Source organism: Pangasianodon hypophthalmus, chromosome 21, assembly GCF_027358585.1.
Source record: "Pangasianodon hypophthalmus isolate fPanHyp1 chromosome 21, fPanHyp1.pri, whole genome shotgun sequence".
Taxonomy (NCBI): Eukaryota; Metazoa; Chordata; class Actinopteri; order Siluriformes; family Pangasiidae; genus Pangasianodon; species Pangasianodon hypophthalmus.
The window spans coordinates 5,707,358-5,732,635 of NC_069730.1; the positions used below are offsets into that span (position 1 = coordinate 5,707,358).

The 25,278-nt window shown below is 37.6% G+C and overlaps 1 protein-coding gene across 2 annotated transcripts in view; it reads right to left on the minus strand.

Annotated features, from left to right (window-relative positions):
* Positions 1–25,278, minus strand: part of schip1 (schwannomin interacting protein 1) — a 308,678-nt gene that overhangs the window by 277,080 nt on the left and 6,320 nt on the right. For both annotated transcript variants that reach the window (XM_026941093.3, XM_053227587.1), the window contains exons 3-5: positions 24,319–24,389; positions 24,059–24,142; positions 21,877–22,021 (exon numbers count right to left, since the gene is read on the minus strand). In XM_026941093.3, coding sequence (XP_026796894.3) covers positions 21,877–22,021; positions 24,059–24,142; positions 24,319–24,389 — 300 coding nt within the window. The remainder of the gene's footprint in view (positions 1–21,876; positions 22,022–24,058; positions 24,143–24,318; positions 24,390–25,278) is intronic.

Sequence of the window (25,278 nt, forward strand, 5' to 3'; positions counted from 1 at the left end):
TCCTACAGTGATATTCTCAAACCCACACTGATCCAAAATTGCAGTTGTGTTAATGCCTGAGACATGAAGAAGAGAAAAAAGTAAAGAAACAATCAAGCACAGTTCAAGAAATGAGAAGCACTCCTAGTGTCATCTTAAAAATCCAGAGTCTCCGTCCTCCATCTCCTCCACCACCACTGACAACATAATATGCAATTTATATGATCATAACGTTCATTCCAATACAAAAGATTTACAGATCTATAGTTCATATAAATTTCAGGATCTCAGTGAAATGCAGGTGAATAAGATTCACTATTGTACAATGAGAAACACGTAATACAGGTTGTTATCCTCAGTGCAGAGTCCATTTTCCAACACGTTCTAGCACTAACAGACTGTCTGGGAAATCTAATGCTTTGGGCTTTGTGTTTACATATAGAACGTGTGATGGTAAATAAGATCCACTTTAACTACTTCAGTAAAATAGACTGAAAATGTCTATATATGCACATTTGTTCATTCCTTATTCACACATCAGAAATGCATTAGCCACCTGCACAGCATCTTAACATCTGCCCATTCTTTTCTCTCTCCTTTTCTGTTCCTCCGTCACCCATTTCATTTTCACAATTGACTTCTTTTTTCCTCCCATAGTTTTTAAATGCTTTCTAAACTGCACCCCTACATTTTCCCAGTCCCTCTTTTTTCTGTTTCTCATTGTATTTAATGAGGAGCTTTTTTTCTGCCATCCTGCTAAACATCTACCCAGTTCTTTTACATTCCCTTTTCCCTCCCACTGCCACAGTGTGTCTTAGACAACTCAAAAACCCTTCTCCCTTTTTGAGTGACAGGCAGCCATCATTATTGTTATCCTAATTCAGTTTATTAATCTAATGAGATCTCTGCTAATTAAACAGAATGATATGAAATCGAGCGCTAATGACATGCACTGAAGAGAAACAAGAAAAGAAACAAAAAAATCCCAAACAGTTTTTACTCTTTATGTTTTTTTCCCCAAACAAGCTCAGAGCATGTTTAACATTTTCTGTTAACTACTTTGCATGGATGCCTCAGTGACTGCCATCTCATTACATTTTCTTTACCATTGCTTTACATTTCATAGCAATAATACTGCACAAGTTTTTTTGCCTTTTCCAGATTTTTTTATGTATATCATCTACTGTGGGAATATCACTGACCAATCACAGTATACATTAAAAATTAATAAGTCAAATTAATCCCCAATTTATTCACTTGTTTGTAATATGATCTATTTATTCGCCTTCATCTTCGCATTAAAGGAGCACCTCCAATATGTACGTAAATGAAGTACCTTATTACTGAAGCAAACATGATCTCTGCCAGTTTCATTCAGCATTACAGTCATGCTAATTCAAGATTAGTTTAGTACGTAATACTGGCTAGTAGGTGTAGCAACACTGTATTGGACTGTATTGGTCAAATTCCTACATCACTACGTCCTACATAACTGACCCTGTACAGTCATTCACTTTTCCAGTCTAATTTATGTCACCACCTAGCCTAAGTTTAAGCTATAACATACAGCACAGACCAAGCTGAAATTGATTATGCATTCATAAAAGGAAAGTGCCTGATTAGTATATCACCGGAATAATCAGCGTAATCGGTAATGTTTAACAGGGAAACTGAAAATGGCAGCCTTTCAAACAGCTATTGCTGTTCTCTCTCAGTTTCTCAAATTTATTTTTTTTCTTTTATACTCTCTATCCCACTCCAACTCAGTCATGTTCTGAAATGTATCTTCAAGGGCTGAGTCTCTTTAGGAACATAGACAGACTGGGCTTTTTCCCCAGGTCTATTCGCTAGGGGAAATGAGCTTTTTGTGATCCGGATGTGAGCAGGATGTACCATGTCAAGCTAAATTGAACAGATGCCACATTACACATCTCATGCTAGTGTGTGTCCAACCATTGTCTAAGCATGACTCTGAACACAGCAGGCATTTTTACCATCACTCTCATACACAGGCAATTAAAGCAAATAAATTGCCACACAATGGGTCATAAATAGTATGTAAATGTTTTTGGATGGCCAGTTCAACCAGTGATATGCTGTTAATATAAGGGCTATAAACCTGGCAATAAATAAAAGTCCTTACCTTTTTGAGGGCTCTCATGGCTCTAAACAGTAAGGGGTGTTTGGTGAGAGTGATGGATCATTCTTTACTGCAGATTTCAGAGACCTTTATATGAGTACTGCTTAAAATAGTAGGACATCCACTTAATGCTAAAAGTTCAGTATATGTAATTTAGCTTTGTATTTGCACAGTACAGTGTTCATCCATCATATCTGTAGCATATGGCTGATTACCATGGACAAGATTTGTCTCTCTACAGAGAAAAAACAAGAAATTTACTTACAATAAAATTTTAAGGGAAGTTGCTAAACATCATAATGAAGGTTTAAAATATGTGACTATATAAAACAAATGCAAAACTAGGGTTTCTCTAACAGTAAACTTATTCCTACAGAGTAAACATAAAAGCTAATTCTGGCTACCTATGCTTAATCATAAAAATATTCTACAAAAGCAGTTTACAAAATATATATATATATATTTTGCACAAGAACAGAATTCAGTGAGTGCCCTCACAGTACTCTTTGAACAATATATCAGCCCTGACATTCAGATGTGGCTTTGAATGATATTTGAACATTTAATCTGTGGAAAAATAAATCTCTTTGCAGTCAGTTCACCAACTTCATGCCATCAGCACTAGAACTGTCCAACAGTAATTACAGTCTCTACCATTTGGTGGCTTTATGGAATTGATGGGGGGAAGAGGACTGGCATGTTGTAGAGAAATGTGGCGACCGCTCTGAAACACCACACAGAAATGCCACCCTGCAGCAATTATTAACCACCCTGTAATTAGTTCAGGATTGATGTGTTATTCATGAGCAAGCAATAGATAAATACAACAGCGAGGAGACAGGAAAGAGTTAGTTTATCACAAGCTTTTAGCACTAAGCTTCCTAAGCAGAGCAAAAAAACAGGATTGGCTCAAAAAAAAAAAAAAGAAAAAGCACTGCATCTAATCAATTTCCTGCTGATATTTACAACTTTAATAATCAGCAGTAAGCACAGCCGCAGCTCAGCAAATATTCATTCCTAACGTCTCAAAGTGTGACGCAATGCTGACGTGGACTTCTTTACTTATGTGGGTCTGACCTGTGGGTGAACAGGACTAGTGCGTTCAGGTTTCACATTCTGTTTACCACTTAGCATTTGATATCTTATTGCTATCTAAATTGATGTTATAGCACCAATATAATATGTATTCATACCATAACAGCTTACACTAAAAAGTAGTTTAACATTTATATTTGCAGTATTTGGTAGATATAAGGACATACACAGTCCATATACAAAAGTGCTTTTTAGTCTAAGAATACTATCAAGCTAAAACCCTGGTAGAACATTGTACAAGGACAAGTTAGTACAAGAAGTACAACTGCAACAAGTTAGTTGAAGATAGCCAGTGACCCAGCTGTCCAGAGAGTCAGGCAATGTTCATGTTTACCATTTGGGGGCCAGTATAGAGAAGAGTCTTGATGGATGGCAGGTTGAGCTGTGCTAGAGGCTTGTTGAGAATGTAGTGCTGCACAGGGTTTGATAAGTGCCTAGAGGTAGGACAGGGCTGGACAATTTTTGGCTTTGTAGGCAAGTGTCAGGGTTTTAGATCTGATGCAGGCAGCTACAGGAACACAGTGGAGGGAGCATAGCAACTAGGTGATATGATATAACTTCAGGAGATTCTGGATCAGTTGTTGTGGTCAGATGACATGCAGAGTAAGACTTGTCAGGAGCAAGCTGCAGTAGTCCAGTCTCAAGATGACAAGGGACTCAGCAAGCACACGAGTGACCTCTGAGGAAAGAAATGGCCAGATTTTGTAAAAGAGAAACCTGTATGACTGAGTCAGGTTAGCAATATAAGGAGAGAATGATAGCCGGTTGTCAAGAACTACTTCATGGTTGTGTGTGTTGTCAGATGGTGTGATCAGAGAGTTGTCCTGAGAAATCACAAGATCTTGACATCTCTAGGGATATACAGCAGCTCTGTCTTGCTGGGATTTAGTTTCAAGTGATGAGCTGCCACAATGAGATGCTGAGACTTACGCAGAAACGTGTCTGAGGAATGAAAGGAGAAGATGAGGTGGTTGTCTTCAGCATAGCAGTGGTATGAAAACTCATGTGAGGATATGACCTTACTCAGAGAGTGGGTATAGAAGGACAATAGAAGAGGACCAAGCACTAATTCTTGTGTGACACCAGTGAATAGTCTGCATAGAGCAGATGTGGACCCCACCCCTTCATGTCACCTGACATGACTGCCCCTCAGGTAAGAAACAATCTATGCTGTGCCACTAATTCCAGAGTATTGTGATTGACCATCTCGAAGGCTGCTGAGAAGTCAAGGAGGATGAGGATGGAATATAGTTTGGCTGATCTAGCGGCATGAACAACTCCCATTTCTGTGTTTTACTTTGAAGCCAGACTGGTTTGGATCTTGGATGTTGTTCTGGGTAAGAAAGAGAGACAATTTATTGTATAGTATATGGTCTTTTTCAGGATGGATATAACCCTTACTTGAAGGTCTTGAAGGTGCTTGTTACATGCCCATATGTAGATTGAATTATGATGGAAGTGATGAAGGGAAGGAGGTCTTGCAAGATATTTATGGGAAAAAATATACAAGAGCTCTTCCCATGTTTAGAGATCCTCCTGATGGCAACTGTGTGCACACATATTTACACATAATGTGAATTTAAAAAAAAAAAAAAAAAAAAAAAAAAAAAAAAACTTTTTGCTTCGTATTTAAAAAAATGCCATTTTTTGAAATTCACCTTGTTAGTCTCAGGTCAAAATGACTTTTAACACATTCTCTGTAATAATAGGTAATAATTCTTTTACTGTTAATTTTTTTTTTTAATAACATGATTTTATTTTAGCCCAAGTGGAAAAATTGAGTAATAAAAGCTTACTTTTTTCCTGACAAACCTTGCAACACACTGAGACATTGTGAAAGGTCTGCAGTTAGACCTGCACTTGGACTGGTAACTCAACAAACAGACAGACAAAGAAACACACTGTCAGACATAATTAAATTGATGAACTGCCTACACTAGTGCCCACAGATAAGACAGTGCTGTCTACCATCCACACACACTTGCACACACACATACACTCCCCCATGTATCAGACAACAACTCAGAGAGCTCTGTGGAAAATTTTCCAAATTTATTTATTTTTTTTGATTGATTGATTACCTCTATGTATTGGCATTGCAAAGCCACCATTTTTTTTTATTTTACTTGGTCTAACTACGATGGCCATCTTTGTGTCATGGCACACAACAAATTTTGGTTACACAGCTGTTTACAAAAACCTCAATATCTTGGCTCAGGATGGTCTTAGCTCCTTGGAACAAAAACTGATCTCTAGAGCACATTACAAGGTACATTAACAAACAAACATTTGTTACATTTCAGGTTTGAGACTGTCTTTTTTTAATTTATTTTTTTAATGGAGGCAGGAAAGTGCAATTTTTTTTAAACTTCCCCTCACTTTTGGGTTGAATATCTGGTGGGGGACCAGATACAAACCTGAAATTTTCACAAACTCAAAAAATTTTTTTTACAGCAGAACGCTACTATAGAGGACTTATTTCTGTGAAAATTTCAGGTTCATATCTGGTCTCCCACCAGAGATATTCAACCCAAAAGTGCGGGGAATTTGAAAAAATTGCACTCTCGTCCCCATGAAAAATAAGAGAAGTCTCAAACCTGAATCTTCTGCATGCACACTATACTTACATAGGTACCCCCTAAAAAATTAAGACTGAGACTTGAACCCTTCCCATTATAAAGTGACCATAAAAGTGGAACTGTGAGCAATCTTGAGCATTGCATTTGGACTTAAGTTCTAAGTCTAAGGAGCAACAATGTGCAAAATGTACATGTACCTTGTAATGTGCTCTAGAGATCAGATTTTGTTCAAAGGAGCTAAAACCATCCTGAGCCAAGATACTGAGGTTTCCATAAACAGCTGTATAACCAAAATTTGTTGTGTGCCATGACACAAAGATGGCAGTCGTGGTTAAACCAAGCACTGTAAAATAAAAAAATAATAATAATCATAAAAAAACTGGTGGTTTTGCAATGCCAATACATAGGCGTAACCATTTAAAAAATTTTTTTTTTGAAAAATTAAAAATGGTCAAGCAACTAACTTTACAATTATTGGGCCACTTGAGATGGACTGACCCAGGTAGGTAATGTGTGAGGTGAGTGTGCTTATGGCTGGCAGACAACGGGGCTGAAGACCCCGAACAGCTGGCTCTGCCAACATCAACTCAATCCAGAAAGGCATGAAAAATGCTATCTGACCTAAAGAGACAACCTGAGCATGGTGATTTGTGTCTTATTTTTTCTGTCTTTTACAGTTCTACAAATGTTAATGCAGGCAATGTTCTTTAGCTCACACAGGCGCTGAATTTCTGTGAAGCCCATTCAGATTATTCAGTACAGTACAGCGTGAATATATGCTGAAAACAGAAGGCAGAAGTGCAAAACTCTGCATCTATTTTGAGAATTGTAGCAAACGCCTGGACAGGCCCACAGGAAAAAAGTCTGTTTTAATGTTTTACTATTGTGTGCCAACAGGTAATTGTGCACGAAATTTAATGTGGCCACAAGATACTAAAATGAGGTCATGAAATCATAATGTGTGCGTGGGATGCAGGCTATTTTATCATGCTTTTAATTCGCTATTTTGATTTGTAAATTAGTAAAATAACGCCAGTGTTTTTGCTTCAGTATGTTCGCCAGTAAAGAAAACATGCCCACAGAGTAAAAAGTATGTTGACCAAGCATTCATCTTCATTAATTAATTAATTAATTAATTAATTAATAGTGTCATATTTATGTATTTAATATTCCCCTGAAATGTCACTTCATATTTTTGTGTGTACTTAAACCCCAAAACATGAATTGCAGCATGACATACAGCAATCATTCAGACAGTGGACCTGGACTTAATACTGCCCCTAGCTCAAGCCGATATCACACAAGAAAAATCAACTTCATTTCAGAATTGTACGTAACTAAGACACACATCTGTTTTCAGCAAACAAGATCCATGCACACTACTCCCACTCAACCATGTCCACAGTTATGCCTGAGGTCTGAAATTCTATGTAAATATGGCCCACTCTCTGTAACATGAAATACAAATGTACCATTGCTTCATGAAATAAAGTACTTTGAATTAGACTGAGAGAAAGAGAGAGAGAGAGAGGGAGAGAGAGACAGACAGAGATAAAAGCTGACTGACAAAAGGCTGTGAAATCTGAATTTAGATCAGCTCAGACAGAGCCTTAAAGTGAGAGATGAAGAGGGAGAGAAAGAGAGTGTTCGCGAAAGAGTGTGTATCTGATAGAAAATGAGAGAGAGATAGAGAGAGAGAGAGAGGGAGAGAAAGGGAGAGAGAGGGAGAGCAAGAACTTCTCTTTGGCCTGCTTCACTTCCCAGTAGCTCACTCCATCACACTCTTTGATAGATTCCCTTTATTCTGTGTTCTACTGATGGATATACAGAAGAAAAGTGTACTCACACCCAGCACACACAGACACACCTGGAGATATTTTTCAAAATGCACTGACAAAGAAAAACAGAAATTGCAGCATATTGCAAATAATATTACTTATTGAGAAAGACAAGCACATCCTGATTTTGCTGACTGACAGGAGTGGTCTGGGTCAATCAGTGATTGAGCTTTTTTTTTTTTTTTAAATCAGCCCATCATACTGATCAACTTGATCACATGACAAGACCACTAGTGTTTCTTTTCTTTTCTTTTCTTTGACTCAACATAGCAAAAATGCTTAACATACATAATGCTTATATAAACAATATAATAGTTTAGCAACATTGTCTTAGCTAGCCAACTATATAAATGCTAGCAATTTTTTGTAGATGCAGTGGTTTCCCTGAAAATACAATACAAATACTAATCTAAACACTTGTCATCCATTTTGGTGCACAGTATTATTCTCAGTGGCTCAGCATTTTTAGTTATTAGATAGTCATAAATTTAAGAAATGACTGGAGTAATTTATGTCTTTATGTGCAACGGCAAGTTCCCTAAATCAAGTCTTACATGCAAATATAGTGTTGTACATTGGGAATTTGTATTGAATGACGGCTAGGCTGAGTACCTAGGTGGCTTCACTGGCCCTGTGTTTTGGCATTGGTTGAAAGAATCATTAAATAGCGCTCACACTGGACTTTTACTACAATATTTTCTTACTGTAACGTGTCACAATAAAAAAAAAAAATTAAAAAAAAAAAAAAAACACCTAGCTATAGTTACCACTGCATTCTCTCCAATATCACGTCACACTATTGGGCTGATGAATCTACATCAGGAGGTGGAGCAACTAAATTAAACTTGATGTTGGTGTAATTTAATTTACTATGGCTCTTTCTCACCATGCACACTGCATCAAGCACAAACTATGGTTTACACACTGCTGTAAAATAGTCAACCACAGAGGTTGGGGGCTACAAGGGAATGCAATTTTAGCAACAAAGATAATTTGTTAATAAATGAAGTTCTTACCTTGTGCCAGAATAAGTCAATAGTGGGAGGGCGTTAGCATGACCGATTTGTCATCTGTAGCATAAAAGTGTGCAAATAAACTGTTTCTATTTTTCTTGTGGTTGACAGAGAGCTCTATCACACTTGTAAAATTGGCAATGTTGCAAAAGTCCTGTTTAATGTGTTGATATTCTTTGTTAGATGTGACAAAAGATGTGACAAAAGATGTGACAAAAGCCTAGTTGAAATGTCAAATCAAAAAAATAAAGAAACTATTAAAAAAAACAGTTTCCCTAAATTGTACTTTTTACCAAGTTCCTAAAATTTTATTATATATTATTACAAGCAAGAGTTTTTGTTTAATTGATGAGCCAGATAATTGGTTAGGCAGGCCAGATTTGGTATGCAGGCCGCTATTTGCAACCTCCAGCCTACAGTATATGAAACCTGTATATGAGTGTAAAGGTGACGTATACGTACATGTAAATAATTAATCACACACAGTTTGTCTGACCTTCACATCCAAGTACACGTCATAACCAGTGCACCATGGAAACAACTGCTTTCATGGGGGGGGGAGGGGGGACACTAGGCACTGACTGCAAAAGACTCAATATGAAAAAGTGTGTTAGGATTGCCACGCAAAGACCACACATGCATCTTTCTCTTTGTAGGATTGCAAACTCTCTCTCCTCGTGCTGTCTTTATGCCTTTCACTTCAAGTCAGCTGGATTTTACAGCATCACGACAGACGAATCTTTATTATATTTCTGTATTCATGAAATTCATCCTGTGTGGAAGTAAAAACAGCGGGTGTGTTTTCTGTCACACTGCCTCCAGCTGGTTAATTCCACTGTGACCTGAGACAGCAGAACTGCTTTAACACTTGTCTCTTAAACATTCTGTCAAAACTGTATGGATGTGTGTGTTTTATATACTGTAATGATGCAATGCAATAGATTTGCATAGTTCTCCACACCATTCCACTTCACAGGCAGGTGGTGAAAGAACCGATAAGCATCATGAAAAGGCTTTGCTACAGTATGCTTACTAAATACCTATCTAGGAAGCTGCTTACATTGACATACCTGGATGGTATGTAACCAATTATTCTTTGTTGTTGTGTTAAAAACTTTATAACCACGTCATACTCTTTCCAGACTCTTTCAGAAGCGAGTTGTCTGCTCTTTTGCCATAAAATTTACAGTTGGAATATTTTGGATTGAAAGTACTGTTAACAGATTCAGACTGTGTATTAACTCCATAAATCGATACTTTATGGCATTGAGCCTTGTGTGCCATAACAAACAGCAGCTCTCTCACTCAAAGAATTCGGCAGGAAGATAATGGTGATTTTATCTTCTCGGCAGGATGGCTGCATTATGGAGTTACACCACATAAAGTTTAAATTCTCTCTCACTCTCTCTGTTTCAGGCCTATCTCCATGGGGCTATAAATTCCCATCTAACCTCCACTGCCCTGATCCAAGGTTGGACTGTACGATTAAGAAACCAAGAAAGGTCCCTCTTAAATCCCTCACTTATAGCTCTGTCGTGGTAGTAGCTCAGGTTTCTTAGCCAACTTCTCTTCTGGGTCCTGTAGGATTGATGCCAGTCTGCTCAGAGCTTGACAGTGACTGGCTCTGGATTTGTGGAAGAGACAGAAAAGCAGAGCTGCAGTTCACATTCAGACTTGGTCAGATATTCACCTAAGCCTAAAATTGCTTTAACTGAGCCTTAGGGAAGAATAAAATTGACAAAACCGGAATGATCATCAGAAGATATCACTATAATATAAATTATATAAATAAATAATATAAATAAATAAAAAATAATATAACTTGTACCATGCCAATTCCTGTTTGAAGACATTGATTAGATTCTATAGCACATAAGCAGAAAATATAATGCAGTTTCGTCATTGACTAAAAACAAATACATTATTAGATTTTATATATTAATTATGGTAGCATAGCCATGACAGACATATGTATGTAGACATACACTATAAATCCAAAAGTATGCGGACAACTGACCATCACACCCATATGTGGTTCTTCCCCAAACTGTTGCCAGAAAGTCAGAAGCACACAAATGTCTAGAATGTCTTTGTATGCTGTAGCATTAAGATTTTCCTTCACTGGAACTAAGGGGCACAAACCTGTTTCAGCATGACAATGCCCCTGCACACAATGAGAAATTCCTAAAGACATGGTTTCCCAAAGTTGGTATGGAAGCACTCAAGTGGCCTGACCTCAATCCCACTGAACACCTTTGGGATGAACTGGAATGATGGCTGCACACCAGGCCTTCTCGCCCGGCATCAATGCCCAACATGTTGCGCTCTTGTGGCTAAATAGGCAAATTCCCACAGCCATGTTCCAAAATCTAGTACAAAGCCTTCCTAGAAGAGTGGAGGTTGTTATAGTAGCAAATCAATATTAACTCAATATTAACGCCCATGGTTTTGGAATGGGATGTTCAATATTCAAGTGTTCGAATACTTTTGACCATACAGTGTATCTGTCATTTGATTTTTAATTCATATAAAATTGTGTGCACCACCTTTAGAAATTAAGCCGTTTAATTTCACAGAACACAGTCGCAGAAATCTATTTTAACCTGGCAGTGGAGAAGAGTATACTCTTTTGATATTTCTATCTAAATCTGTTTGTTATTAACTGTTCTTGTCATTAGGGCAATGCTTTATAATTATGCACATCATTATGAGTTATAATAGTAGTGCACCACACTGTATGGCATTATGATAAATACTGACACAAATAACATATTTAAAAGCTATCAAGAAATGACTTATTTACTGGAACCTTATGAGATATGTTCCATGTTTATAAGAATTGCTGAACAGAATAAAAGGACAGTTCCCTGGGATCCAGCTAGCCACCAATCACAAAACACTGGATTGGAAAACTCTTCAGCTGATATATTGCCTAAAGCATTCAGTGCAATCAAGTGCCACTGTGAAAGACAAGTGGATGGGAAAAATGGAGGAAAGTCTGAAAACTGATTAAGGCATAAATAGGGTGTAGTATACTTGTCACTATTTCTCTGCTTTAATGCCACAATAAATGTGAAATAAGATGTCCATGCTGCTGGAGGCCTGAAAGGCCACCAGGCTATTTTTGTTTTTTTTCACTCTGAAATTTAACCAGGGAAACAAAAGACTGCAGTAGAAAGAAAGCCAGCTTGGATTGAGTTTCTTTCAGTGTATTTGAAAGTAGATATTGATTCTGAGGAAAAAAAAAAAAAAAAAAGACCCAAAAGAACAGAACCCACACTCCTGAATATACTGGCAACTTCACAAAGCTTATTCAGCAGAAATCTCCATCAGAAAGCAAGAAAGACCTTTAAAAGACCCATATATGACCTATAGATAAAGTCTACATATATAAATCTTTACAATAATTTTCCAAAATGCATAGATCCAAATATAATTAGGTAACTACTTGGGCTTTTTATTTAGAATCAAGATACATGTTGACTTTTCTAAAAAGCAAAAATTCTTGGAATGAGTTACTTACTTTAAGAAAGTCAAAGCAGCCAAGGCAGAACCTCATGAGGCATATACAGTTTCATCAGAGGGTGTGAGCTCTGTTAGGTGGGAGTATATCAATGTTTTTAATGGAGCACACCTTGCAGTCAACTGAGGCTTGTAAAAATTCCTAGTTGCTCCTTTAATTCACTACTGTAATCTTACTGCTGATCACACTATATCCTCTGGGCTTTTACTGCATCACAGTCATATATAAATGACAAGGACCTACAAATGGATAACAGCGCTTTTCATTGTGCCATTCCTAAACAGGTGCAGGCTAAGTAAGAGAAAAGGAGAAAGGAGAGCAAAGGAGAGAGATGTAGAAAATAAGGAGAGAAAGGAATGTGAAGGTTGAATATAGAAGAGTGTAACTGAGAAAGCTACAGAGCAAGTGTGAGCAGGTGTGTGTCTAATTCTGGAATATCTAAGATGAGATAATGTGTGAAAGGAAGGGAAGCGTGTCTACCATTTGTTAGGATAAATGAGCAGAATTTCAAGCCAATTTGGCTTTAAATTCAATTTGAACCTGTAAAACACATTATTCCCAGCAACTCTTAAGTTTGTCATATAATAACAAATAATGTCCTAAGAGAGTCATAAAATAGTCTCTATTCCAACCAATTTATCTGAATGCCCTGCTATCTACCACTAAAAGAAATAAGGCCTCTTATCTGCTGCCTAATCACCACATTAGCACACCATTAGAGAAAAGGCCAACATCAGAGCCTGAAGCAAAATAGAGGAAATGTGCCAAAGACAATCCAGGCAGAGCCTGAACAGGTGAGAGTAAAATAATAAGATGGAAAAAGAGAGACAAGCGTGGGAAAATGAGAAATGATAGGAAATAGATAAATGAATCAACCTTATTGACTGAGCTTTTTGGAAATAATGTTAAAAAAATGAAGCTCCTCATTTATTACAAATTATATATATATATATATATATATATTTGTATTCAGTTATGTTTTTACTCATTAGTTAGCCTATCAACTAACTGACTATTGTCATTTTTCACTCTCAATAGCAAGACAACATTACTAATCCAACACCCTGTCCAATACTGTCCTCTGACAGATTCTCTCTCACACAACACGTACATACATCAGCTATAAAACAAGTGTAGCAGACACCACAACAAATTATCAGATTCATGTATCAGGATCAAAATTGATTTGTTCCTTTGAGCCTAAAACAGATCAATTTTGATCCTGATACATCCAATCCTACTGGCTATCAGGACTGGCTATCTTTTAGCCCTAAGTGCTTTGAGAATAGAACATTTCACTCATATTGCGAGGCATTTATTACATTTATTGGTGATCACTAGTTAATCATGAGAAGAGGACACACTGTGGCTGTACGCTGTTTGAACATAAACTTCTATTGTAACATACATTTGAAAATTTAGTTGTTAAATGAACTTTGTGTCAATTGATGTAGTAAAGGGGCTCTGAATAAAAGCATGACATTTATTTTCACATGCTATTTGAGAATTGTCATAACTATGTGCTGGTAAATGTGAAAAAAAGAAGAAGATACCAGATTATTTTTGTGACAAGAAAACATTATTGTTTAAATATAATAATATTTATAATAATTAATTTTTGAACAAAGTCACAAAATGATGATCTTGTGTCCTTGCTTTTGATATTTTTGTGTCAATATTCACCTTTCTAGTATAATGCTACTGCTAATGCTTGCTCTGTCTGTGGCACTGTGACATTATGGCCTCATAAATATTCAAATTCATTTGAATATTAAATCTTAATAGTAATTAAATTTTAAAATTTAATTTAAAAAATTGACAGTCCTTCACTGGGGGTAACTCAGACATGGATTATCACAAATGCGCGCACGCACACACACACACACACACACACAAGCGTGATAAAAATGGCCACATAAAGATGGAACAAATGGGATTAATTATTTCAGAAATGGGGTTTTCCAGTGTGTCTGCATGTGTTAGCCAATATACCAGTATCTATAATGGTGGAAATCTGGGAATGTGTTTAATTATATTTGACAGTCAACTCAAGTAGTCATCATGTTAAGAAAGAGCAGAAGGATAAAGGGGAGGAAGGAGAACAGTATGAGTGAATGTGAGTATAGGGGTGAAAATGAAAAGGCTTTCCCATGTTCCAGCACACCTAGACACAAACTTACTGAGTCAAAGTGTCATTAAAGCCAAAGACTTTAATGTCATCGCTATCCTTGATTCTACCTCACCTGTTCCCTCCATCTGCACATCACAAACGACGTTTCAATCACACTAAAAGCCTACTGATAAAATCTGAGCTTTTTTTTGCTTTTTTGTAACCGATATTCAGCCTTTGTCTTAACAGGTCACATTGTTGAACTGACCCAAATTCCCTAAACAACAACAGTGCCAGAAGTGCAGAACTGCCAGAAGTGCACCCTGCTTAAACAATATAGACTGAAAACTGAATGTTTAAAAGATAAGCTTCTAATGTGCAGCAAAAAGATATCATCATCTGAGGGAAACAGCATGACTTTAATATCTGCAGGACTATGAATCAAAGACTTTTTCGTCCTTAAAGTAGAGTGCACATTTAGATACTCTTAGCCGCAGGTGCTCAACCATGGAGTATCTGACAGCTATTCCACACTTTTCCACACTGGCCACAAGCTACAGAATTTTGAAGATTGCTAGCAAAATTGAGGTTTTTCAACATGTTTTATTGGCACCATTAGTTAGCCCAACTCTCTTCTGGTTCTTTTGGTAACATAATTTCTTATAACATTACTGAGACACATAATAAACAGAAAAACAAAGTGCTTCTTGATTCATGTGATTATTCCTACCTTTTAGATAATCTATTCCACTTTCTGGCATCAAAGATTTGTAACAACAGCAACAACACGGATGAAAAAAAAAAAAAGCATACCGGGGCCTGAGACAACAAAACGCACACCTGTTTCAATAGATAGATAGATCACTTTATTCATCCCAGAAGGAAATTCACACATTATAGCACCACAGAGAGTTAGAAAGCATGCTAAGAGTAATTTAACATTATAACTGACATAAAATAAGAACTGTTTTAAAATACTCTTTATCTTTTATTGTTGTCGTGTTTGCCAAATACATTTGGAATCATTACAGGACATTGCCCTTAACATGATTGTGACGAGGAGGAGGGAGGGGCCAGGCTGTGAGGACACACGCCTGGCACTGAGTTGGCTAATCAGTGGGAGAGAGGAATAAAGGAGCGCCTGGAGAGACAGAGGGGGAGAGAGACGCATGCTTGTCATGTAAAACATATTTATGATTAAATGTTATGTGTACGTTCACTTTGTTCCCACCTCCTCCTTGCCCGTCTGTTAAGTTTGTTACGTTGGTGCCGAAACCCGGGAGGGAGGCACTACTTCTCTCTCCCCTCTTCCTCCTCTCGTCTCTCCTCTCGCTCGCAGGATGCAAGGCCAGCCGGACAAAGGACGTAGCCGGAAGGGCAGCAGAGGAGAGAGGGGCGAGGCTGTGAGGACACATGCCTGGCACTGAGTTGGCTAATCAGTGGGAGAGAGGAATAAAGGAGCGACTGGAGACGCCGAGGGGGAGAGAGACGCATGTGTGTCATGTGTTTGTGTTTTACGTTATGTTTATGTTATGTTTATGATTAAACGTTATGTTTACGTTCACTCAGTTCCCACGTCCTCCTTGCCTGTCTGTGAAGTTTGTTACAATGATCCACTGCAAAATCTTTCATTTCTCCACGAGGGATTAATAAAGATTTATCTATTACCAGTTGTAATGTGGTCACATTGGATTTAAGAAATAAAACCTTCTGTGTGAACATTTAATAACCAGCACGGCATCAACACCAGTGATCCTCTATCAGGAGATATCAAGACAAGTGAGATAATGGAGGAGGTAAAAAGAACAAGGGGATGTTATCAAATGGAGGTTAAGAAAGGAGAGCTCAATCTTGACAGCTGCTCTGCTCCTTGGATATAAAGGGGATGGATTGAGAAAGGAAGGGTGGAATGAAAAAAGGAGAGAACAGAATTGACTCTACAGGAGAGAGAGAGTCCACACACTGACAGACTTACTGAAAAAAAGAGAGGCCAAATAATGAGAAAAAGAGAGAAAGGCAGAGAGACAGCAAGAGACTTAAAGGCAGAATCCTAGTAATGATGATAGAGAGAGAGCAATGAGTCCTGTGTGCACAAAAAAGAGAGGTATCATCCCTCAAATTGTCTTCCTCAAGTGCTGTCCTGTTCCTGTCTCCCAGATTCCTCATGCTACTGTAATCTCATGCTAATTCTCATTCCCCAGTGGGAACAAAGCTAGAGCAAACACATTCATACACTCTTACTAGAGAGAGAAAGAGAGTAAAGAGATGAATAGAAAGAGATGTATTAACTGTGATCTCCAGTAAATCTTACATATCAACCATTTTTGTGTACATTGGGTTATATGTGAGCTTTCTTCTCTTTGCATTTATTGATAATGAATAAAAGTGTGGGAGATTCTGTCTTCTTCTTTTTTTTTTATTCAATATATAAAAAAAGTATATGGCCTTTGTGACATGAGCACCTGAACAGGCCCAGCAGGGAAGGCAGAAAGCAGAGAACTTGGTCTAAAAAAGGAACAAACATGCACCTCAAAATGACAAAGGTTTTGTTCATTTGAAACACAGTTCATTTATCTGAAAGGTATTTACAATCCCTGGCATTGAGCAGGTGCTGCACTTTGTGAAAATGGATGCTAATTTGTGACCAATTAGCTGTGCCAGGCTCTTATCTGTTTATAAAAATCCCCCACTGGAGAAATTGTCTCATAAGCACAGATTGCTTCCTTAAACATTAAGTAGGCTGAGCTTCAGTAAGCATGTTGTGAAGTGATGAAACAAAAAAATGTGATGACTCTCATTCATTCCTTTTCTCACCCTCTGTTTTCAGTGGGGGTTAAAGACAAAGAAAATACCATCATCCCATCCCTCCAGGGAACTCATTAGATGTGATTTACTTCACTGGCCACACAGAGTAGAGAGGGAGAGAGGAGGAGCAAGAGACTAACCTTTAGATTTAAGAACGAAGCCCTCACCTGGCTCTATACATTCCCAAGAGAGTAGTGTTCAGACAAGAAGAAGAATGGACAGAGAGAGGAGAGATAAGAAAGGTAAAGCTTATGGTAGAAAGGAAAGATATGTGATGTGAGTGTACAATTGTTATATATTTTTGTAAATTTCTGTTGAACAACTGCTGTATCACAGGTGTATAATGTGTGTGTGTGTGTGTGTGTGTAGTACCAGGTCCAAATTATGGTGTCTGCTTGAGTTCTCGTCAGATTTACTAGTATGCAAATAATGGGAGTGAAATTGCTGGTGGTATTAAGGCAGCCAATCTCACAGATTCCATAACTCCAGTAACATTCAGCTTCCAGTATACTCATACACACACACACACACACGCATTCACAAAATCCAGCCATTCTATATGATCTGAGCTACACTAGTACACTCACACTTTACCTGTATAATAAAGGTCAATCACAAACAAAACCCAGAATCGGGACAAACATGAAGTACAGTGTTCAATACACTGTGAATATGAATGCAAAAACATAGACTTGCTTTCTAGCAGCGGAAGTAGCTTAGAGATTTTACAGAGTAGCATGTGTTGTGTGTGAGTAAATAAGAGTGAGAAAGAGAGGGAGCAAGAGAGAGAGAGAGAAAGGGGGAGAGAGAGAGAGAGAGAGATGTTTGTATTTATAAAAACTAATGACCCACATCAGGCTGACTTGAAGCTGAAGAAGAAACGGAACCAGACCACATCCAGCAGAGTAGTTAGACTAACCTCATTAAATATGATTAAACTAATGAACTCTAAATGATTGGCTGCCTTCTACAGATCAATCTGCTGTTTCCCATCACTTTATTCCTCTCTCTCTCTCTCTCTCTAACACACACACACTCTCTCACACACAAAAAAACACACATACACACACAATCTGTGTGAAATATGAGTCCTCTCTTCAGACTCAGACACCTGCAATAAATCTTGACCTCTCCCATCTCACAAAAAATCAATGGCTAATTTGGGCACATTCCTTTATGGGCTAAGTGTGTGTGTAGGTATACTCCTAAACACACACACACACACACACCCACACACACACACACTAATACACACACTTGGATCACACAGTTAGCCTACATTCACAGAGAAATAAAGGTTAAGAAATATGCCCAGAGTGAGAAGGTTGGGCCAAAGAGTGCATAGCTGGCCCCAATAAAAAAAGCAGTCATTGTACATATTATCCATATTCTTTTAATGCTCAATCGCCTGAAAATCATAAATCCCACAATCTTTCAGTGTCAACAGCGAGACAGGAAGCAAGGGATAAGAATTATTATGAAGGCCAGCGGTGAAGAAGCAGTCACAGGGCAATAACAGATCTCAGAATAGACACAAACCTGCTTTCCAGCTTGTAGGTTTTATGTTTAATGAGGGCGACTGTGTGTATGTGTTTTCCACTCTGCACTGCCCATAGACCTGAATCACACTCATTACACATTAATGTTCATTTCAGTTCAATATACACTTGAGCTGCAACAAATATTCTATAAATTTGACAAATTAATTTTTAAATCAAATTCATTCAGATTCACTTTTACTATTAAATATATAATTTAGACACTGAGGTCTATCTCTAACTTTCAGCAAAACCACATTAAATTGAATTAGCTTTTGGCACAACAGCACCACTTTCATGAGTGTGCACCTGAAAAGCACGAGTATCTGTAGTTGACAAATGTTAATGTAGTGAAAAAAAAGGTTTAAGCATACTGTAACAGACAAATCTGCTCATATGAATTCGACTATCCCTATAAAATAAGCATGCATGCACTAGTGCGCTGGTACAAATATGAGTCTTATTCATCATTTATCCCCATGTTCTTTCATTCATCATTTACCATTCATATCTCAAAATATGCAAGGTGGTCAATTAGTTGCAAGGATGTAACTAATTTTACTACCATTTTTTTGTAGCCTCTATGTCATTTCATAATTTAAGAAAGCATTCTGGTCTGGCCTGTTTAACCATGAATGTTGGTAGACAGATTTTAGTCCTCAAATAAGGATGGGACTGAAAGAAAATATACAGTCTACTGGATCATGAGGAGAGCAGGTATGTATTCACAGGAGAAGGTGTAGATAAGAGATAGAAGGAATGTGACATTTTATATATTAAGTTTTCTGGCCACCACAACAGAGGGGCTCCCCAGAAGAGATTCAAATACCTTCTTGAAGCATCATCTATCTATGCCACATCGATCTCTGCCACTGGTCTGCCCTAGCTGCTGACCGTGAGGCCTGGCAACACACCGTCCACTGGGCTGTATCCTACTTCAAAAACACTCGCAGAGGCAGCCTTGAGGAAATCACAGCACACAACTTCAACCAGACCTTCATCTGTAGCCACTGCAGCCAAGCCTACCTGTCCCGCATAGGCTTTCGTGAAGCCAAGCCAAGAAGAAGATTGATCAGTCGTTGCTAACACTTCATTACCTAGTTTCTCTCAGGTCAAATATATTTTCATGTTAACTGAGCCATGTGCATTAAGTTTTCTATTGCAAAAATTATTTTTAGTGTTGATCCATCTTTAGCAAGAAAAAAAAAATTAACAGACAATATTAAGGCATAAGGGGTAAATGAAATATCACCTTGTTCTCAATTGTTGTTCTTCAGAAAAACATCCACCCTAAATAGCCAATCCAGTGGACCATTTAGAAAAGAATGCCATCTCATGTCCAATATACAAGTCCTAATGGAGGAAGCCCTTCAGCAAAAGGAACCCTCTATTAGCCTATTGACTTAGTGTGATTTTCTAGCGTGACCTGTCTTGAACCGTAACTAACATTAGCTACAAAGCATCAGTCATCAGATCCATCCTGCTGTGCAGGCTCTCAAGCAAGCATGGCTAGATTGCATTACAATGCTGAGCTACACAGCTGAATTGATGAATATTCAGTACTTCATACATGCTTGCTGTGGTCTCACATTTTATAAATATGCATGAGGACCTTTGGGCATCATCGGGTTGTTCCACTTTTCCTAAAGAGGGTTACTCAATATTACACATTCTCCATCTTACACCACTCTTCTTATAACCTCATTGTACTAAACTTCACAAGATTGGTGCACTAGTCAAGGGTGTACACGTGATAACAAATGACAAAAATTGAAGTGTGACAAGATTTCACAAGTGAATGCCATATCTCATGTACATATTAAGACAGCTAGATTGACCTAGAAGGTCACTCTATACATTTTACATGAGGCAGTTTGCGCCCACACTGGTGCTTCCTCTTTGCATGGTAAAATGAATAATTGTCTATGGACAAAAAGTAAATATATTCCCAAACAATGAAAAACAAAAACACCAAAACATGCCACATTTGAAATGTAAATTGCCAATTTAAGTGTTGTGCTGATAAATGTGTTAATATCTGTGTAACAGTTTTATTTCGTTGCTTTAAAAGTTTCCGCATTACTTGTGCAAAGTCACTGACATGAGCTTGTGCATGAATTGCCTAGAGTTACATGAAAGGATCATTAGCCAAGTTAGCAAGCCATGTTAGCTTGACAAACTACAGTTAAGCAAGTAAGGCAACTCAGTGGCACAACAGAAAGCGTTTAGCCTATCGTCGGAAGATCGCAAGTTTGAATCCCGACAATAGATAGCTCTTTCCTCTCAAGCAGTGACTTCAGTAATGCACATTGTCACCTACTTAGCTTTCTGAAATGCAAACACCTATATTCCATAAATGGGTGCACTCAAAACAATAATACCATAAAGCCATAGGATAATACTCAGCTAATAATATATGAAAGCTTGTAAGTCAACATTTAGCATTACACATATCATGCAAATCCATGCCCATCTGATTTCACTGTTTGCTAGCAATGTTATTGGTTCTGGAATAACTATTCCTTTAAACTATGACAAAGCTAAGAAACCAAGAGGACGTTAAAAGACTCTGTGTAATTAATGTATTCATATAATGGAAATGCACACAAATAAACAGAGCAAAGGACAAATCTTTGACTGCCCTCACTCTGAAGGTTCTACTTGATGATTTCATTCAGTCCATAAAAAGCTTAGAGAACATGGAGAATATTCAGATAATATATTCAGCACTCAATGAACCCCTCTCCAACTTTCCTTCATTGATCTGCAGCTTTCAGACAGTAACCATGCCCCTGGGAGGAGCAGGATGGAGGTAATGTGAAGAATAAAAGCAAGATGCCACTTACACCTCCACAAAAATGAGAATAATGCTGCTAACGATCTTGCACACCATCTTCATTTGAGAAGATGAAGAGAGAAAATTCTCATACAGCCCTCACCTCAGTTAATATATACTGTAAGTCTTGCTGGTTTTGTTTGTTAGTGTGTGTATGTGTTTGGGTTGGTGAGCAATGTTTAATTCACAGTGAGCCCTAAGGGCAGATGGAACTAGGATGCTGCACTCCTCAGACTACTTCATTAATCAATCAAACTACTTAGCAAATTAATCTAATTAGCTGCTAATTACAGATCTGGGCATCATGCCAACAAACACTCAACTCAACATCTTCATCCCCCAGGCCAAGTCTGCAAGATGAATCTCTCATAGACACATACACTCTCTCATGCTCTCTCTCTCTCTATTAAGGTTCCCTACCAGCGTGAGGTTTTGACCCAGCTCTTCAGTAGGAAGGTTAGTGGGAAGGGCATCTTCCTGTGACACCATCTCAAAATGATTTATGCGGTTCTCCTCCTGCCAGCCTTGTTTGCGCTCCAACAAAGTACGCCAGGCCCTCTGAATTCTGGGAAATTAAAACATCATAGGTCATTTGCATGATTATAAAATAAACAGTTACTTCTCAGACACAGACACTGTTTATGAATGACATGAATGTGCTGTAAGATACATCTATTTTCAATCCATAAACAATAATTACAGTACAAGTGGGCTTTATAAACACTACGCTGAGAAACAAAGAAATCAAACCAGATGCTTTTTACCCTCACTCTACTGACCTAATGAAATCTCAGAAAACTAATTCTTATCGACTGCAGCAAATTGTCACCACTCGACAAAATTCAATTATGGTGCTGGGACCTGAATGGGGTCATTTGAGGGAAAATAAGCCATTCTGTGTGAGAATATTGCTGAAAATGTTCTTTGGATCTTCATTACTCCATTATAGAAACGGAACCAAGATACAGGATCAGATTTGTTGGAAAAAATGAAGGAAAAAGAAAAAAGCCTTACTGATGCAATTCATTTCCATTAAAACTGGAACTGGCTTGCTTTTTTAAGTGTAGGAAATAAACTCACCAGGCTCTATATACAATAGTTTAAACTGATATACCTTTGGCTTTTTTTTTTGTTTAGGAAATATTTCTGACTGTAAGTATGAATGTGATCACCAGACAATGGTAGTCAATGGGATACTTGAAAGAAAAAAAAAAAAAAATATATATATATATATATATATATATATATATATATATATATATATATATATATATATATATATAATTTCAAGTATCAAGTATTTTTTTTATTTTTGGTAACGCTTTATTTAATGCTGGTGTTCATAAGGCTACATGACATAAATCCCCTATAACAAACAGAAAATTCCAACAGAAAGTTAGAATACAGTTGTTATGACAATTTTACGACGAGTTATGATTACATTGATTTATTACACTGACTTATTAACAGAAATAAACCTATTTCTGCCCTCAGTCACACAAATGGTCATGTACTGTGGCAGCACTACGAGCTAATTTCATGTTCACCCAGAGCAGCTTTGAACTGGTGTCACCTAGAAGTGAACCCTAATCTGACTACTGAGGCCCAGTCACATCTAAATTACATTAACTGCGATCAATAGGGGTGACAACAGGAGAAACATGAGCCAGCAAATTATTCAAAAAGACTGCAGCTATAATAATTCAGCATGAATGGGAAGGATGTTTTAAAAAAAGGCAAGACAAAGAAGAAGGTGATGAAAAAGACTGTTCTACTGAGGGGTAACACTCACTATTTTAAGGGTTGCTACATAATTCTTTTATAAAGCAATGTTGGATCATTTATGAATGGCTTAGATCAAGGATCTTAGATGAGGTGACGGGTTTTATGTTGCATAACTTCAGTTTGTTTTTAACTGAGAATACAATCATGAAGTCTTTCCATTCGTATTCATAAATAAATGATGTTCTAGAAGGCATTATAGAGAGGGAGAGTCTAATACATGACAAAGTGATTACCACTTCAGTTTGAGAGCATGAAAATCAGTTGTTCAGCTGACATATACATAGAGGCATCTTAAATAAGAAATGTTGTATTAGAAAGGTGCTTCGGAGTATACAGATGAACTACCAACACTACAGTTATGAACTATCTAATTCTAGACTCATGGCACAGATACTGTAAAGACACTTCCCAGAAGGTAAGATGACAAGCGGGTACTTTACAGAAGATCTCAAAGCTTCACGAATGTGCTGTTAGTATGCTTATGAATGTGCTATGAAGGTTCACTGTAGGAACGCGTCCAATAAAGTGTTACCACAATTACAATTGTTAAAGCAATACTACTAACAAAGTATTATTTTAGAGTAACTTTAACTTTTTGTTATGTTTTCTCCGATTTCTAGTGAAGAATGATGTAATTCAAGCAGTTCTTGGTTCTGGACTCATACGTAGTGTGTAATGTTCTATGTGTCCAGTTAACACAAACATTTTCAAATAAAAAACTGATTGAATAGCTTGATGTACTTTGATTATGTCACAGTGGCTCTCACAGAGCCAAGCTGACCTTCTCCACACTGCCCCCTTCAGGAAAAACACTCACATTATGGCCTTCTTCTCCATTAGCAGCTGCTGTTCCTGTTGAAGCAAGGCATTTTCTTCTATCTCACTCAGCTGATGGCAGTTTCTGTAACATCAGACAGGAGGCAGGACAAGGGCAGGGATGTGAAGTTGACGAAAACACGTTTGCGATTTCAAGGTGCACTTATATTTCAAAAGTCATCTTCAGGATAACGCTGTGAATTTGTTGAGCATTTGTTGGGTTAAGTGGGTTAAACGTGATTATACAGACAGCTGTCTAACCTCTCCATCTTCAGTCCTCCCAGTCCTCCACCACTGTGGTTGCAGAAGCGACGATACTTGCGTCCTTCCTCCTAAAAAGCAAACCCCCCAAAAAATACATTTTTACTCAAAGCATAATAAATGTTTCACATGAGAGCATTTTCTGGTTTTCCTTCTACATCACCCCCACATCATTTAACCCAGGTAAGAGTCTATCCATCCCAATTAGTGCCAAGTGTACCAAGAGGAAATGAAGTAGACTATAAATCTACTGCCTGATGCTGCAGATGGACTAGCTCTCACTCCCAGACTCAGCAGAGAGCTTTCAGCAGGCCCTATCTGTGATGTATTTACTTGTGTCTCTGTGCTCTCAGGGTTACTGAAGTCCTGCAGAATATTGGTAATTTCTGAAGACAAGGCCATCCTGAACTGGAAATAAACTGTTCCAGGAAAACTGGAATGATAGCACTGAATCAGTGGCATGTCCAAGGGTGGAGATGATGAATTTTAATTATTTCAACACCTACAGAATAAAAAATTTTTGGGTTCAAAATTGCATATTCCTAATCCTTCCTAATCAAATACTGTGACTGTTACTGTTATCTAATTGTATAACTATGACAATATTGAGCATTGTGCCAAATTAGCTAAATGTGTGTGAGTGCTAATGTCCTTATATGACCCCAAACCAAGAATTTTTGTATTCATCAGATATGTTCTTGCATTAAAAAAAACCAAAACAAAGTAAATCAAACTTAATATCTTTCATAACATATGTATGTCTGTTGTTAGTGAGTTTATTAAACCTTTTTTTTTAAATTGTTGTTACTATTATTATTTTTGTTGGTTAAGTTAAAACAAAATGTGTTTTACTCTTTATAAACCATACAATAATCGCTATACCTGTCAACTGCCGTTACGCACATGACGAGATAGCATTGAGCACTATAGCCTATGTCCTGCATATATCATCATATACGC